Here is a 16,050-nt window from a genome sequence, read left to right as displayed (position 1 = left end):
GTAAATTCCAACATTTGCAACTTGGTAAATTCCAACATTTGACTTTAAATATGATAATATCCTTGGGATGAATGGTTGGCAGCTCAATGGAAATATGCTCCAGTTTAGATTTCTGACACTCAACAATCAATATTATTCTTCAGAATCAAACATTTCCAGTAATCACCTCACTTCACTATAGTCCAGTAAATTCAGGCACATTCCATTCAATTTTTTTATTATTACTTATTTTATTCCCCATTAACAAACACTTGAAGCCGAAAGAATAAACAATTTGGCAAACACTGCACTGTCTTGAAAAAATAAATAAGCCAGTCCAGTACAACAAGATGTTGCCCAAACTCATGAGCCCTCCCTATAATCTTGAAGGCACCTTATTAAATTCCTTATGGAAGTCTAAATATACTACATCCACTAGCTCTCCTTTATTAAACTTAGTAATTACATCTTCCATTAGCTTTGTAACATGGATTATGTAATCTGTTGAAGGAGCTCATTGGTTTTCTCTCATTAGTTTGCCCGGTATGTCACATCATATTCGGATTAATTTAAAAACATTAATAGCAACTTACCTTTTTACACATACTTATCTGCATCACTGCATAGCTGATGAGGGCCTCTTTCAAATCCTTGTTCTTCTGTTCCTTAAAACGCTCAATGTCAGCCCAAGCATTTTTCACGAACTCTCTAAGAGTAAAACAAATATCATAAGAACTTTACTGTAAGGGAAAGGTAATTGGTGTTTAAGTAAAAGCTCCTTAAGAGTGTCCAAAGAAACAGGATATCTGATCCATCTCAAATTGCTCATATAGAGCTTTAATCTCTGCAGCAAGAAAAACTCTTATACATTAAAAATAACATTTAAATAAACACCAAGCAAGAAAAATAGGCAAATTGTGAACAGAGTCCAACTATATTTCATAAATTAACTCAGGAAGCTGTACAACAAACATATAGTGCTGCAACATTTTGTTTTGTCTCCACTAGAACCACTAATGTAAATTTCTAATTTATGAAAAAAATAGTGTGGGAATGCCAAAGGCCAAACATTGAAATGTAAAATGAAGAAAGATTTAAAGGAAGTTCCAGGAGTATCTTAATCTGATTGAACTTAAACCCATCTTTGAAACTTCACTCAGTAACAGCCATAGACAAGATCATTACATTAAGACCACTTCCACAAAAACAGATGCTGAAACAAAAGACATTTTGAAACAAAACACTATTCTTCAGAAAAAAAAACTGGGAAATTTATAACTATTAGAGATGTGCGAATCTATGACTCACTTATGGGCTCTACAATTCATGTTCTCGATATTTACTACTTATTTAAAATTATTGGGTTTTTTCTGTTTCGCATTTGCAAAGTTTGTTGTCTTTTGCATATTAGTTGCTTGCCATCTTTGTTTTGTGTGCTTTTTCCCCTACTGATTCTATTGTGTTTCACTGTACTTACTGCGAATGACTGCAAGAAAATGAATTGTAGTGTAGTATATCGTGATACACCTTAATAATAAATTTACTCTGAACTACAATGTGGCCAGTCTGAAATGGGAGCATGTTGGGGCCTAGCATTTTTGTGGAAGAACAAATATCATATGCAATGCAAACTGTGTTGTAGAAAAGCTAACAAATATACAGAACTGTGCTACAGTTTTAGACATATATACATACACACACACTCATTGGCTATAATTCACCCCCCCCCCCCCTTGGAAGTTTTCATGTGTTTTATAACACTGAATAGCAGTGGATTTAATTTGGCGCTTTTTTTTTTAAACACACCAATCAACAGAAAAAGACGTTTTTTGTCTCAAAGTGAAAACCGATCTCTACAAAGTGAACAAAGTTAATTACAGATATAAAACACAAAATAATTGATTGCATAATTATTCACCCTCTTTAATATAACACAACAAATCATCACTGGTGAACCAATTGGTTTTAGAAGTCACATAATTAGTTAAACAGAGATCTCCTGTGTGCAGTCAAGGTGTTTCAATTGATTGTGGTAAAAATACACTTGTATCTGAAAGGTCCAACCGTTGGTGAGTCAGTACCCTGGCAAAAAAAGACTCCAAGCAACTCCACGAGAAGGTTATTGAAAAGCACAAGTCAGGACACAAACAAGAGAAAATCTGCAGATGCTGGAAATACAAACACCACACACAAAATGCTGGAGGTACTCAGCAGGCTAAGCAGCATCTAGGAGCCCTGCCAAAGGGTATCAGCTCGAAACATTGACTGAACTTTTTTTCCATTGGTACTGCTGGCCTGTTGAGTTCTTCCAGCATTTTGTGTGCGTAGCACAAGTCAGAAGATGGATACAAGAAAGTTTCCAAGTCACTGAATATCCCTTCAAGTACAGTTCAGTCAATCATCAAGAAATGGAAAGAATAAGGCACAGTTGTAAATCTGCCTAGAGCAGGCCGAACTCAAACCCTGACTGACTGTGCAAAAAAAGGACTAGTGAGGAAGGTCACTAAGAGACCGATGGCAACTCTGAAGGATTTACAAGCTGCAGTGGCTGAGATAGGAGAGACTACACATACAATTGTTGCGAAGTGCTTCACCAGTCACAGCCTTACAGGGAAGTGGCAAAGAGAAAGCCACTCTAGAAAAAAACTCACATGAAGTCTCGGCTAGAGTTTGCCAGAAGACATGTGGGAGACTCTTAAGTCAGCTGGAAGAAGGTTCTATGGTCTGAAGAAAGCAATACTGAGCTTTTTGGCCATCAGACTAAACACTATGTTTGGCATAAGCAAAACACCACACGTCATCAAAAGCACACCATCCTTACCATGAAGCATGGTGGTGGCTACATCATGCTGTGGGGATGCTTCACTGCAGCAGGCCCTGGAAGGCTTGTGAAGGTAAAGGGTAAAATGAATGCAGCAAAATACAGGGAAATCCTGGTGGAAAACCTGATGCAGTCTGCAAGAGAACTGCGACTTGGGAGAAGATTTGTTTTCCAGTAAGACAATGACCCCTAGCATAAAGTCAAAGCTACACAGGAATGGCTTAACAGCGAAGATACTGTCCTGGAGTGGCCCAGTCAGAGTCCAGACCGCAATGTAATTGAGAATTTGTGGCTGGACTTGGAAAGGGCTGTTCTCTTGTGATCCCCATGCAATCTGACAGAGTTTGAGCAGTTTTGTAAAGAAGAATGGGGAAAATTGTAGTGTCCAGATGTACAAAGTGGATAGAGATCTATCCACACAGATTCAAGGTTGTAATTGCTGCCAAAGGTGCATCGACTAAATACTGACCTGTAAGGGGAAGTAATTTTGCAATCGATTATTTTGTGTTTAATAATCATAATAAATTTAAACCAATTTGTAAATACTAAAGAGTCTTTTCTGTTGATCAGTGTCAAAAAAGCCAAATTAAATCCACTGTGGTTCAATGTGTAAAACAATAAAACATGTAAGTGTCTGGGGGTGGGGGTTTGGTACTTTTTATATACACACTGTAGCTATGGTTTCCAACACTTCTTCCGCCGTACTGTAATAATTTATGTATTGTATTGCTGCCACACCAAACAGACAAATTTCATGACAGGTGTGAGTGATGATAAAGCTGATTTTGATACAGGTCTCTATCATAGACAGTCAGAATAGAGCAAGGAGGTGGGAGGGAGTGGGAAGCACCAGAGAGACATTCTGGAATGATCAATAAACCAATTATTTGGAATCAAATGACCTTGCCTGGATACGTCTGCACCAGTGCCATCCCCTGCCCGACCCTCCTTCTCTGCCACCTAACCAATACCCTTCCTGCGGTGCTCCACCCTCGTCATTCCCAACATCCTTTGCTCCTGCCAGATTTACAAACTCATTCTCTGCTCCACATTGATAGAAGTCTGATGCACCCTAGCTATATATACGTGCCTAAGACTTTAACACAGTAACTGCGCAAACACGGAGTGATCAGTATTGCCATTCTGCACACCAAAAATTTCAAAGCATGTATGAGCAACTAATTTCTCTATAAAGTGGCAATTTTATCTAATTTATGAACCTTATGCTATCTGTGAATATCCTTAGAAGTTTACTGCAATGCTACAGAAATATTTTAGCTTCAAGTGGGAAAGGTCATGCAATGGTCCATTTCATCAAAACTGTTTACCAGAAGACATAAGATTCACCCTTAAACATAATCACTTGTAGGGGTTTCCTCCATGCTCTCCTCAAAATTGAACAAGGAATTGCACGTATCCCCAATTATAAAACTCAACTTTGACAGTATCCATACTTTGATCAAAACTCCTGAATGCCATGCTCAGTGCACCAACTTGCATAGGAAATCATTCTAAATTATTTCCATGCCTTAGAGTTCCTTGATTTCATCTATTTACTTACAGCTTTCCTAAAAAGCAGTTTTCAATGTCCTTTCTCTCCTCTGAAGTAGACAAGAAATTCTGTAACTAATCCTTTTTCACCTTTGTATAAATATAGTCAATAAGCTGAACCTTGTATTCTTTTGTTTAACCTTCCCCACTCACTATCATCAATTTCTATGTGATTGCAAGGACATTGATTTTTTTTTAAATCACAACTTGCCGCTGTAGCACAATGTTGGATGGATAACATAATACAACTGGGAATTTTCCCTAAATAGTGAAGAGCTGAATTTTTATTGGCTTGAAGAAAAAATGTAGTTTTTAAAAAAAAATAACAAAAAGAGAGACAAAATAAGTATTGATTCTATTAGTGGTTGACAAAATTGGCGGAGAGCTATAATTGACTTTCAAGTTACACTGCACAACAAAGATTTGCTTCCTGAATACTTTTGGATGTATCTTACGGATTTTCGACTGATCGTGAAAATTACCATGAAGTTTCCTTATCACACAACATTTTTAAAAATTGCATATATTTGTTATTCATATTCAAATACATAATTTCAGTCAGAATAACTGATGCCAAGATTAAAGAAGGCTTTTGTTGCTCTACAAACCAAACAGATCATCAATGGCAGGTTATTCAAAGAACTTCCAGTGCAATGGGAGGAAATTGCATGGAAGGCATTTGAGGATATTGTTGAATATTTTCTTGGCAACAACAGAGCACCAAACTGCATGCAGCTGGTTGACAGCATGCTCCAAACATACAAAACCAGGAAGTTCAATATGTCACTGAAGATTTATTTTCTGCATTCCCATTTAGACTTTCTTCCTGCAAATCTTGGTGCTGTCAGTGACAAACATGGTGGAAGGTTTCACCAGGACATTGTGGTCAAGGAGAAATGGTATCAGGGCAACTGGAATCCATTAATGCTGACTGATTATTGGACACCAAAGTGAGAAGCTTCAGACACAGTACAAATCAAAATTATCAGAAAACATTTTTAGCTTAGTTGAACTATTGCAAAGCATCAGCACCATTAAGTATATGCATTATATTCAATAAAAGTAAATTTCTTGTTTCTCCAAATACCTACGTGATACAAGCAGACTGAAAACATACTTGTGTTCAACTTCAAGCAGTCTATCATAAAAATCAAAAAGCAACACATTCAAAACAATAATGTTAAAATAATGTTTAACAATCATTTGTAAATTCACTTAAAAGTACTCAAGTGCTTAGATTTTTAAAACTATTGTCTTTGTTGACACCCAAGAAGGCAGTCACAATATGTTACTCAATAAATACCTCAAAGAAGAGAACACTTCAAACAGAAATAACTCCCGTTCATCCCCTTTTAAGACCTCCTGCTTTACAAGTCTGCAAACTTTTTTTGGCAATGTAGAATTAGGAAGTCCACTAAAGCAAGCATTTTCAAAAATATTTAGTGCTGATTCCAAAATATATTCTGCACAATTCAAATGGCACAATATATTGTTTGTAACGAGGTATGAATTGAGATAGTTATTTAAGTTGGATTGCTAGCCTTACTCGCACTCCAGATTTTTGGTTTTCACAAGCTCTTCTCCAGCTGCTATTTGCTCCTCTAACATATTCAGCTTGGCTTCTCTTTGTTCTGGCGTCTCTTGTCCAAAAAGTTTGTTGGTCATGCCTTTCAGTGAGAATGTTCGCACAGTCTACACAAATTAGAACAAAAATTGGTGTAAATCACATTTATGTGTGTATTTCTAACAAATTTTTTTGATGGTTAGTCCTACTGATATTGACTTCAACAATCATCTACACCAAGTATAATGCTGGATTGCTCAATGAAGGGCAACAAGGTGGTGCAGCCTCACAGCTGCAAGAACTCTGCCATGACCCTGGCCTTTCGTGCCATTTGTCTAGAGTTTGCATATTTGTGTGCATTTCTGCCACGTATTCCCATTTCCTTCCACATCCCAAATGGGTACTATCAATACCCTTCAGTGCAGATAAGGTGTAAAGGAATTACAAATATTTAGTTGGGATAAGAGAAGTTGCAAAGATACAAGGAATTAAGCGAACTCACAAGATGCTGTCATGTAATCAATGGGCAGAATGGGCTCATTCTGCATCACATTGAGTAAAATGAGTTTGACACTGACTAACTAAAATAGATGTATAGAGTTAATTATTGTAATGTACAAAAATCTGCCACTTCCATACTTCAAGTTTAACTGTTATTCAACCATACCGGAATACAGCCAATTGAAATAGTGTTCCAATTATCTGGAGCCAAGCCGCAAAACACAGTACCAAGAGTCATACACAGCACAAGGCACACATTGCACATACAAAATAACAGTGAAATACAGTTACACACAAAAAAATCCTAGACCCCAAGTTGATGAATGTACAGCAGTCTGTAGTCAAACATAATGCATCTCGTCTTCTGCTGAGTGAACACTGGGGGACAGTACAGATTCAAGCATGGACACTGTGCCACGCCACCTCTGGTGGAGCACACAGACTGACGCCTCTCTCCTGGGCTGCTGCTAGCAGGTGACACCACAGCTTGAGGCCTAGTCCTCACTACAATCGAGGCCACACAGCTCCCCTGCCATCTGTCCCTACCGCTTGCCAATAAACCGGTAAATTCAACTAGACAATATTCCCATAGTAATTATTTTTGTTTCAAAAAGCTCATTATTCATTAAACTTTATACCCCCACAGTCAGTCCCTCCTGACTGGTTAGTCCTTATCCAATCAGGTTTCTGCTCTCCCACCTTGTTTACAATCAAATTCCAGTTCTTACTTGGTGTGTAAGTACCACCGGACTAGACATGCCCAGATATCATCCCTGACAAAGATGGCAGAGTTTGTCATTGAAACGTCGGTTATAATCGATACTTGCACCCTGCTGGAAGCCCGAGAAGAGTTTATTCATCATATACACTGAGAGAAGACTAGATCCTTTTTCATTATACCTTATCCCTTTACCATATAAAACCAGGGATCCCACAATCTTCTGAACCTGCTCCACCACACTTATTCTGAATTGTGCACTTGATTTGTGTTGATGATACCATTCTTCCAACCAAAATGCAAAACGTCACATTTAGCTAGCACCCATCTGTCTATTTCAACAGCCTATCAATATCTCACTGAAGTCCACAGCTCAGCTCTTTCAATCAGCTACAAATTTGGTAATGCTCAGTGCACCCAGATATTTAAAGAAGAAAAGCAGTGGCTTCATAAGAATCCCCGCTTAAGGCCTTGCTGATAAAGCAGCAGAAAATAATTGAGATTAAAGCTCAAAAATGGTTTGTCACTTAAATACTTGACAGCTATTAAAATTTAAAAAACATTTTAAAATGAAACTACCAATGTGTCCCCACAGACAATTTAATTAGATTTTAGTTAGCCAAAAGACCAAGTAAAATGAAATTTTAATATCCTTCTCCCAGTTCAATCAGCCAGGATAACAACCCCTTGGAACCAACAGCAGGAACACAAATTCATAAAATGAGCTAAAGCCATGGCTTATAAAGTTTAAGACAAGTAAATTATGAACCCTCTAAGAGGACCACAACCTCATTGTAGGATTTGGAGGCTTGGTGCCTCAATAACCCAGAGATCTATGTTGGCTAGAGTCAGGGCCTTGTGCTTTGGTTCTTGGTAGGGTCACCAATGTCAAACAGGTCTGGTCTTCCAGGCTTGGGGGTTCAGCTCACGACTAACAACCCTGACCTGGTTAAAAAGATTGTTACAGAAATTGCTATGAAGAATCCTCCTTTATCTGTGTGCGACTGCATGGACAGACAGAAATGGAGGACCTTCATTGCTGCCCTAAACACCAGTGGCATAATGGGCAGTAAGTAAATCATGAATAATCGTATTTGCCAAATATGTATATCCAAACTTTAATGGCACAGTACTTACTACGAGTACTTCTAGTTCCAGTATTATACTGAAGATATACACTTTAGCACTACCACCACATCCCCTCAAATTGAACCACAGCAACCTGTATGTTTGTGCCCACATCCATTTCGTGCTATTCCATGAAAGAACCAAAAATTCAACATACAAAGTCATGTGGTATGAAATACTTACTTTGCTGAAATCAAGAAAAAAAAATGTTAACAAACAATAAAACAGGGTTGGGTCCAGAGAATAGGGGAAAAAAGGACAAAGGAATCAGTCGCACCCCAGTAGCCAGTTCTTCTCTTTGCTGTTTTTTTGACGTCAAGTCCAAAGCAGCCATCTCCAACTCGTATTGTTGAAGTTCATGTTTTCTACAAACAGACCTAGAATTTTTTAAAAAAAATTCATATGTAAAGTATTAATTGTGCAACACCTTGAACATTCTAATTTGGTTTAAACCAGTTCTGGAATTACACAGGAAAAAGCCTCAACTGTGAAAACTAACTAATAAATACACAAATAATGCAAATTGTTAACATCCAAAAACAAACAGATTCTCAATAAGAAAGCTGCACATAAATCAGGACAATAACCTAGGAATAGAGAATAAAATAGATTTATGAACCACTGAGCCAAAATTTAATTTGATTTTAAAAATTGCCTATCAGCAAATCTGTTTACAGGTTATTATACATCTTCATTATTTCTTCAATAGAAAAGAACTTGATTGTCATTGCTCAGAACGAGATTGCTGGCCCACTCGCAGCAGGACTGACTCAGAATCAAAGCCAATTCTCAGAGCAATCCCATTCCCCACAGAACACTGGAGGAATGCAGCATGTACAGAAAAAGAGTAAACAGTTGAAGTTTCGGGTTGAGACACTTCATCAGGACTGGAGAGAATAAAGATGAGAAATCAGAGCAAGAAGGTGGGGGGGGGGGAGGGAGGGGAAGAGGAAATGCGAGGTAGTTGGTGATAGGTGAAACAGGAGAGGGGCGGGGGGGGAGAAAAGAGCTGGGAAGGCTACAGGTTTAAGAGATAAAGGGCTGGAGAACGGGGAAATCTGATAGCAGAGGACAGAAAGTTGAGGAGGAAAGGAAAAGGAGGGAGCAGCATGAGAGGGAGATGATGAGCAGGTAAGGAGATAGGGTGAGGGAGGGAAATGAGAATGGTGAAGATGGTAGGGGGCATTATCAGAAGTTCTAAGAAACGATGTTCATGCCAGAACTAAGTAGATGTCCTTTTTCAAAGAAAGCAGCTTCCCTTCCTCCACCATCATCGTTGTCCTCATCCACGTCTCTTTCATTTCTCGCATGTCTACCCTCACACCCCAACTTCCCGGCACCCTATCAGGGATAGGGTTCCTCTTGTCCTCACCTATCACCCAACTAGCCTCAGTGTCCAGCATGTAATTCTCCGCAACATCCATCATCTCCAATGTACTACCAAGCACATCTTTCCTCCCCACACACCCCCCCCCCAACATTCTGCTTTCTTTCCACAAGGATCACTCCCTAATATAACTCCCTTGTCCATTCGTCCCTCCCCACTAATCTCCCTCCTGGCACTTATCCTTGCAAGCGGAACAAGTGCTACACCTGCCACTCTCCTCCTCCCGCACTACTATTCAGGGCCCCAGCAGCCCTTCCTGGTGAGGCAACACTTCACTCAAGAGACTCTTGGGGTTATCTACTGTATCTGGTGTCCCAGTGTGGCCTGCTGTACATCGGTGAGACCCAGTGTAGATTGGGAGGACACTTTGCTGAGCACCTGTGCAGACCTGCTAGAAAAAGCTGGATCTCTTAGTGGCCACTCATTTTAATTCCACTTCCCTTTCTGACATGTCAGTCCATGGCCTCCCTTATTGCCATGATGATGCCACACTCAGGTTGGAGGAGCAATACCTTATATTCCATCTAGGTAGCCTTCAAACTGATGGCATGAACATCAATTTCTCAAACATCCTGGATGGCTCCCGTTCACCATTCAACATTCCCATTTCCCACCTCTCACCTTATCTCCCACTTCCCTTTCTTCCATGGCCTTCTCTCCTTCTCTCCCACCTCCAGCCATTTATCTCTTTCACCAATCAACTTCCCAGCTCTTTACTTTACCTTTCTCCCTCCCAGTTTCATCTATCACCTACTACTCCCTTTTTTTCTCCCTTCCCACCACTTTCTTACTCTGACCTCATCTTTTTCCTCCAGTCCTAATAATGGGTTTTGGCCGAAACATCAACTGTTTACTCTTTTCCATAGATGCTGCCTGGCCTGCTGAGTTTCCTAGAATGTAGAAATCTACAGCACATTACAGGCCATTTGGCCCACAATGTTGTGCCGACCATGTAAACTATTCTAGAAACTGCTTAGAATTACCCCAGCACATAGCCCTCTATTTTTCTAAATCCATGTACCTATTGGAGAGGCTCTTAAAAGACCCCATTGTACTATTGTATCCACTTCCACCACCGCCGCCTGTAGTGCATTCCATGCACCCACCACTCTGTGTGGAAAAACTTACCCGACATCCCTTTGGTACCCATTCCCAAGCACCTTAAACCTGTGCCCCCTCATGTTAGCCATTTCAGCCCTGGGAAAATGCCTCTGGCTATCCACACGATCAATGCCCCTCATCATCATCATCACTTCTATCAGGTCACCTCTCATCCTCTGTCACTCCAAGGAGAAAAGGCCAAGTTCATTCAGCCTATTCTCATAAGGTACACCCTCCAATCCAGGCAATACCCTTGTAAATCCCCTCTGCACTCTCTCTATAGTATCCACATGTTTTCCTGTAGTGAGGTGACCAGAACTGAACACAGTACTCCAAATGTGTAATGTCTTATACAGCTGTTACATTACATAATGGCTCTTGAACTCAATCCCACAGATGATGAATGCCATCACACCTTACGCCTTCTTAACAATATTGTCAACCTGTGTAGGAGCTATGAGTGTCCTATATACACACCCAAGACCTCGCTGATTACCATTAATATTATATTCTATCTTCAAATTTGACCTACCAAAATGAACCACCACACTTATCTGGGTTGAAGTCCATCTGCCAACTCTCAGTCCAGTTCTGTATCCTATCGATGTCCCTCTGTAACCTCTGACAACCCTCCAGATTATCCACAGCACCTTCAACCTCTGTGCCAACAGCAAATTTACTAACACACCTTTCTACTTCCCATAAAAATCACAAAGAAGAGGGGTCCCAGAACAGATCTCTGTGGAACACCACTTGCGAGTGTACTCCATGCAGAATACAAACCATCCACAACCACTTGCCTTCTGTGGGCAAGTCAATTCTGGATTCTCAAAGCAAGGATCCCATGCCTCCGTACTTTCTGAAGGAACCTTGCATGGGGAACCTTATCAAGTGCCTTACTGAAATCCATATACATGACATCCACTGCTCTACCTTCATCAATGTTTGTTACTTACTCAAAGAATTTAATCAGTCTTGTAAGGCATGATCTGCCCTTGACAAAGCCATGCTGACTATCCCTAATCATATTATGTCTCTCCAAATGTTCATAAGTCCTGCCTGTCAGGATCTTCAACAACTTGCTCACCTCTGAACTAAGACTCACTGGTCTATAATTTCCTGGGTTATCTCTACTCCCTTTCTTCAACAAGCCCCAAACATAAAAGTCATTTACCTGTAACCGTATTTGTACAAAAAGCGTTTTGCAGCTCTATGGTTTTTTTTTTTGGGGGGGGGGGGAAGTGAGACAAATAAAAAAAATGGTCATCTGATTTACTCACGGTATTAAAAGTAATAGCAAAGGGGCAAATACAAAACCCTTATTTAAATAGTACTGCACCCCCATTGCATATTAAAATCATAACTACTGACCCCATCACTATTTCAGATTTGACAAACAGTATCATTATCAAAGCTGCAGAAATGTGTTTTTTGAGAAGAACAAAGAAAATATCATTGTAGGATAGAGTAACAAATGAGGAAGTGTTGTGAAAATCCAGAAGAAGAAGAGAGCTGATATGAATCAGAAAAAGACAGCTGGAATTTCTGGGACATGTACTGAGGAAAGAGAAGCTCGAACATCTTGCAGTATTGGGAAAAATTAATGGAAAGAGAAATAAAAAAATCAGAGTCAACATTCATGACATTCGTCAGCTGCAACAAAGGACAGACAGGCAAAAGTTTTGAAGAGCTTATTAGAACTTCTCAGATTAAAGACAGATAGAAGACCATGATCGCCCAAGTCATTTGACATGGCATATAATGATGAGGATAATGTTGATGAGTATCATTTTTTCGTGCAGAAATCTTAATGGAAAGATTTCTTTAGAAAGTGTTTGGATCATCTACCTTTAGATTCAGTGTTTTTATCTTTTAGTTTTTTTACATCAGTAGATGATATGAAGATGGGTGGAGGGGCAGGTAGTGTTGAGAAAGCAGCGAGGCTTTGATTAGGACTTTGATTAGGACAAAGGTGCCAGATGCAAAGTGTATGCTCATACACTTTCGTAGAAGGAATAAAAGTATAGATTATTTTCTAAATGTTTTAAATTTAAATTACTGATTATTGTTATTAATAATTATTAATCTAAATTATTTTCTAATTAAAAATCTAAGGTGCAAAGGGACTTGGGAGTCCTTGTGCAGGATTCCCTAAAGGTTTATTTGCAGGTTGAGTCAATGGTGAGGGAGGCGATTGCAACGTTAACATTCATTTCAAGTGGACTACAATGCAAAAACAAGGATGCTGAGGCTGTGAAGGGCACTGGTGAGGCCTCATTTGGAATATTGTGAAGTTTTGGTCCCCGTATTTAAGGATGCGTTAACTTTGGAGTGTTCAGAGGAAGTTCAGAATGATTCCCAGAATGAAAGGGTTATTATATGAGCAATGACTGAAGGCTCTGGGCCTGTTCTTGCAAGAATTTAGAAAAAGGGGGAGAGGGGATCTCATTGAAACCCATCATATTTTGAAAGGCCTAGATAGAGCGGATGTGAAGAGGATGTTTTCTTTGGTGGAGGAGTCTAGGACCAGAAGACGCAGCCTTAAAATAGAGGGATGTACATTTAGAGCAGAGATGAGGAGGAATTTTTTGGCCACAGGGTGAAGAATCTGTAGAATTGGTTGCCACAGGTGGCTGTGGAGGCCTGGTCACTGGGTGCATTTAAGGCAGAGGTTGATAGTGTCTGGGTTAGTCAGAGCATGAAAGGTTATAGTGAGAAGGCAGGAGAATGGGGTTGAGAGGGAAATAAAATGGCAGAGCAGACTCAATGGCTGATTCTGCTTCTTTTATTATCTCTTTAGAAGGACTGGACTCCACTGACAAGGCTACATTTATTGTTCATCTTACTTGCTTTGGAGGAGAGTTCACTTCTTGCCAAAAGGGAAGAAACATAAGATTTCTAGACAAGGGCTGAAGATTTATGCCATTTAATGCTGGAGCAGAGAATTAATCACAAATAACTGAGGATCAAGCCTACTGCAAGCCAATTTTAACCCCATCACTATTTCAGATTTGACTAACATGCTACCACTTAATGAAACGATTCCTTCAGAAAGTGGTAATTGATTATAGCTGAACAAACAGAAAAAAAAAATCAGGGATACAACAAGCAAACAGTTTTAAAAGTCTGTTTTAAAACATTAAAGCAAACTGGTAATGGGCAGTGTGTCATTTTAAAAGCCTACAGTAGTCTCAAAATTTGAAACCAGTCTAGAAATCCAGAAAGCCCCTTTCAACAGATGCTGCTTGACTGGCTAAGTTTTTAAAAACTGTATTTTGTCATCCCTCCCCACCAGATTCAGCACCTGTAGTTTTTTTTTTTGTTTTCAATTTTAGTTAGCTATTGAATTAACCTGAATAATTTTGTATACTACAAATGGTGAGTAGCATTTGGTGCTGAAGGATGAAAGTTTCTACCTTTCAAGCCTCAATGAAAGTTTATAACTGAGCAAGTTATATTGGAACATCTTACAAGATGCACATTTCAAGAACCTGCATGCAACATGAAATTCTATTTTGAATGACCCTATGTCCAAATTCAAACAAATGCACAATACATACCGAAGAGCTTCTGCAAAGAATAGATATTCTTTTAACTGATCTGCATAATGCTCCTCTTCTTCTAGAATGTCATCAATAGATGCTGCATATCTGTAAATGATAATAAATATCAGAATTTAAATGCAAAACCATAACAATCTAAATCAGGGATTCCCAACCTCTCTCATGCCATGGACCCCTACCATTAACCAAGTGGCCCGTGAACCCCAGGGTGGAAACCCTTGATCGAAAGCACAAGTTGTTCCTTTGCCACAGAAGGTGTAGCCCATTCACTGATGCGAAAACCAGTGCATTAAATCATGAACAGTTATGATATATGATGTCTCCATAGAGAGCTGAACTACTGTTGTTAAAGAATACTCTTATATTTCAATGGAAACTATTTGCAAAATGTTTATAACCACATCCTCAGATCACTAAACCTGTGCATACTGCTCAGCAATTGATTCAAGTCTGACAATGGGTAGTAGAGCTTCAAACAGTTTTTCCAGTCACATACAATCTAAAGCCCCTGATACAATAATTTTCTGTAACAAATGGAACTCATCAAATGTGCAATACAACAGCCTTTTTATTATTTCACAAATGTTGGCACAGGTTTCAAAAGGGATGTGGGAAGAATGCCAAAATGTTCCTACAATTATAAAACTAGAAATTCCCCTTGGGGTTTTATATTTAGCTACTTCAATTTCTGCTGTTTGTGTCTTTTAAACATATCAAAATTATGTTAATAATATTTTGCTTTTAAATGCCTTAAGAATAACAAGGTTTTAAACTCACTCAAACCAACTGGAGATTTTGACAGTGCTACATAATGAATATGACACTTTAGTTTGGACTTCCAAAAATATACATACACATCCATGTGGTGGCCAGCACTCTGAAGTCCATCTCCCATTTCCTTTTCTATTACACTCCATTCACTATTCAAAGGAAATTTGAATTAACATTTGCATCTTCCAGACAATAGACATCCTCAAAAAAAAGTCAGGCATACTAAAATTCTTCCAATAAAAAGATAATCAAAAAAAGCATTAAAAACATTTTTGATAAAAGTAACTGTCATGCATTCTGTTCAAATACCAGATTAGCAAATTACATTATACATCAACTAACCACATCACTTATTTTCAAAATACATTACATCCTTAATTTTTGTTGAACTTTTAGTTTGTAAGGGTGCTGGTTCCCAACACATTTTAACACAATGCAATATCTCAAAAAAATGTTGGAATACTAATTGGAATAACAGTGCTGATAATTTTCCATTCTTACTCTACCGAAGTCCTAAGCACTGTGAGTTTAGATTCACTGTACTTTCAAATATGAGGCATAAATTCTAGGACTTACCTGAAGACCCTTCCATAATTTCCATGAACCTTGTATACACCATATAGGCGGTCTGCCACTCTCTGTAATTCAGAGTATTTCAGGAATTAGAAGTACAGTATTTAATCTACTATACATGTGATTATTATACATAAACCAAATTTAAACAGACAGGACAAAATATCTACATTATAATAGAAAAGCAAGCTTGTTAAAAAAAAAATAATTGCCTAAATTTCTGTCTCTTTTGGAACTTAAATTTCCCCAATTCCAATCACACAGGAAAACGAGGGAAAATTTTGCAAAATCTTCGTGGAATACATACCGCTCTGACCCGCAGAAGCTGTGAGATGATGGACTGCAGTTCATCCCCATAGTGCTTCAGCTCCATAAATCTCCTGAAGGTGAAAA

General features: G+C 38.8%; 1 protein-coding gene across 1 annotated transcript in view; it reads right to left on the bottom strand.

The window, feature by feature from the left end:
* snx4 (sorting nexin 4) overlaps positions 1-16,050 on the bottom strand; it is a 67,605-nt gene that overhangs the window by 5,693 nt on the left and 45,862 nt on the right. The window contains exons 7-13 of the mRNA XM_059966363.1: positions 15,965-16,037; positions 15,661-15,722; positions 15,168-15,233; positions 14,311-14,400; positions 8,540-8,639; positions 5,898-6,043; positions 573-687 (exon numbers count right to left, since the gene is read on the bottom strand). Of these exons, the coding sequence (XP_059822346.1) occupies positions 573-687; positions 5,898-6,043; positions 8,540-8,639; positions 14,311-14,400; positions 15,168-15,233; positions 15,661-15,722; positions 15,965-16,037 (652 nt within the window). The remainder of the gene's footprint in view (positions 1-572; positions 688-5,897; positions 6,044-8,539; positions 8,640-14,310; positions 14,401-15,167; positions 15,234-15,660; positions 15,723-15,964; positions 16,038-16,050) is intronic.

The sequence above is a fragment of the Hypanus sabinus genome, chromosome 4 (assembly GCF_030144855.1).
Source record: "Hypanus sabinus isolate sHypSab1 chromosome 4, sHypSab1.hap1, whole genome shotgun sequence".
NCBI classification, from domain to species: Eukaryota; Metazoa; Chordata; class Chondrichthyes; order Myliobatiformes; family Dasyatidae; genus Hypanus; species Hypanus sabinus.
The sequence above is the reverse complement of the archived record's forward strand: the minus strand, read 5'-3'. Positions and strand labels throughout refer to the sequence as shown.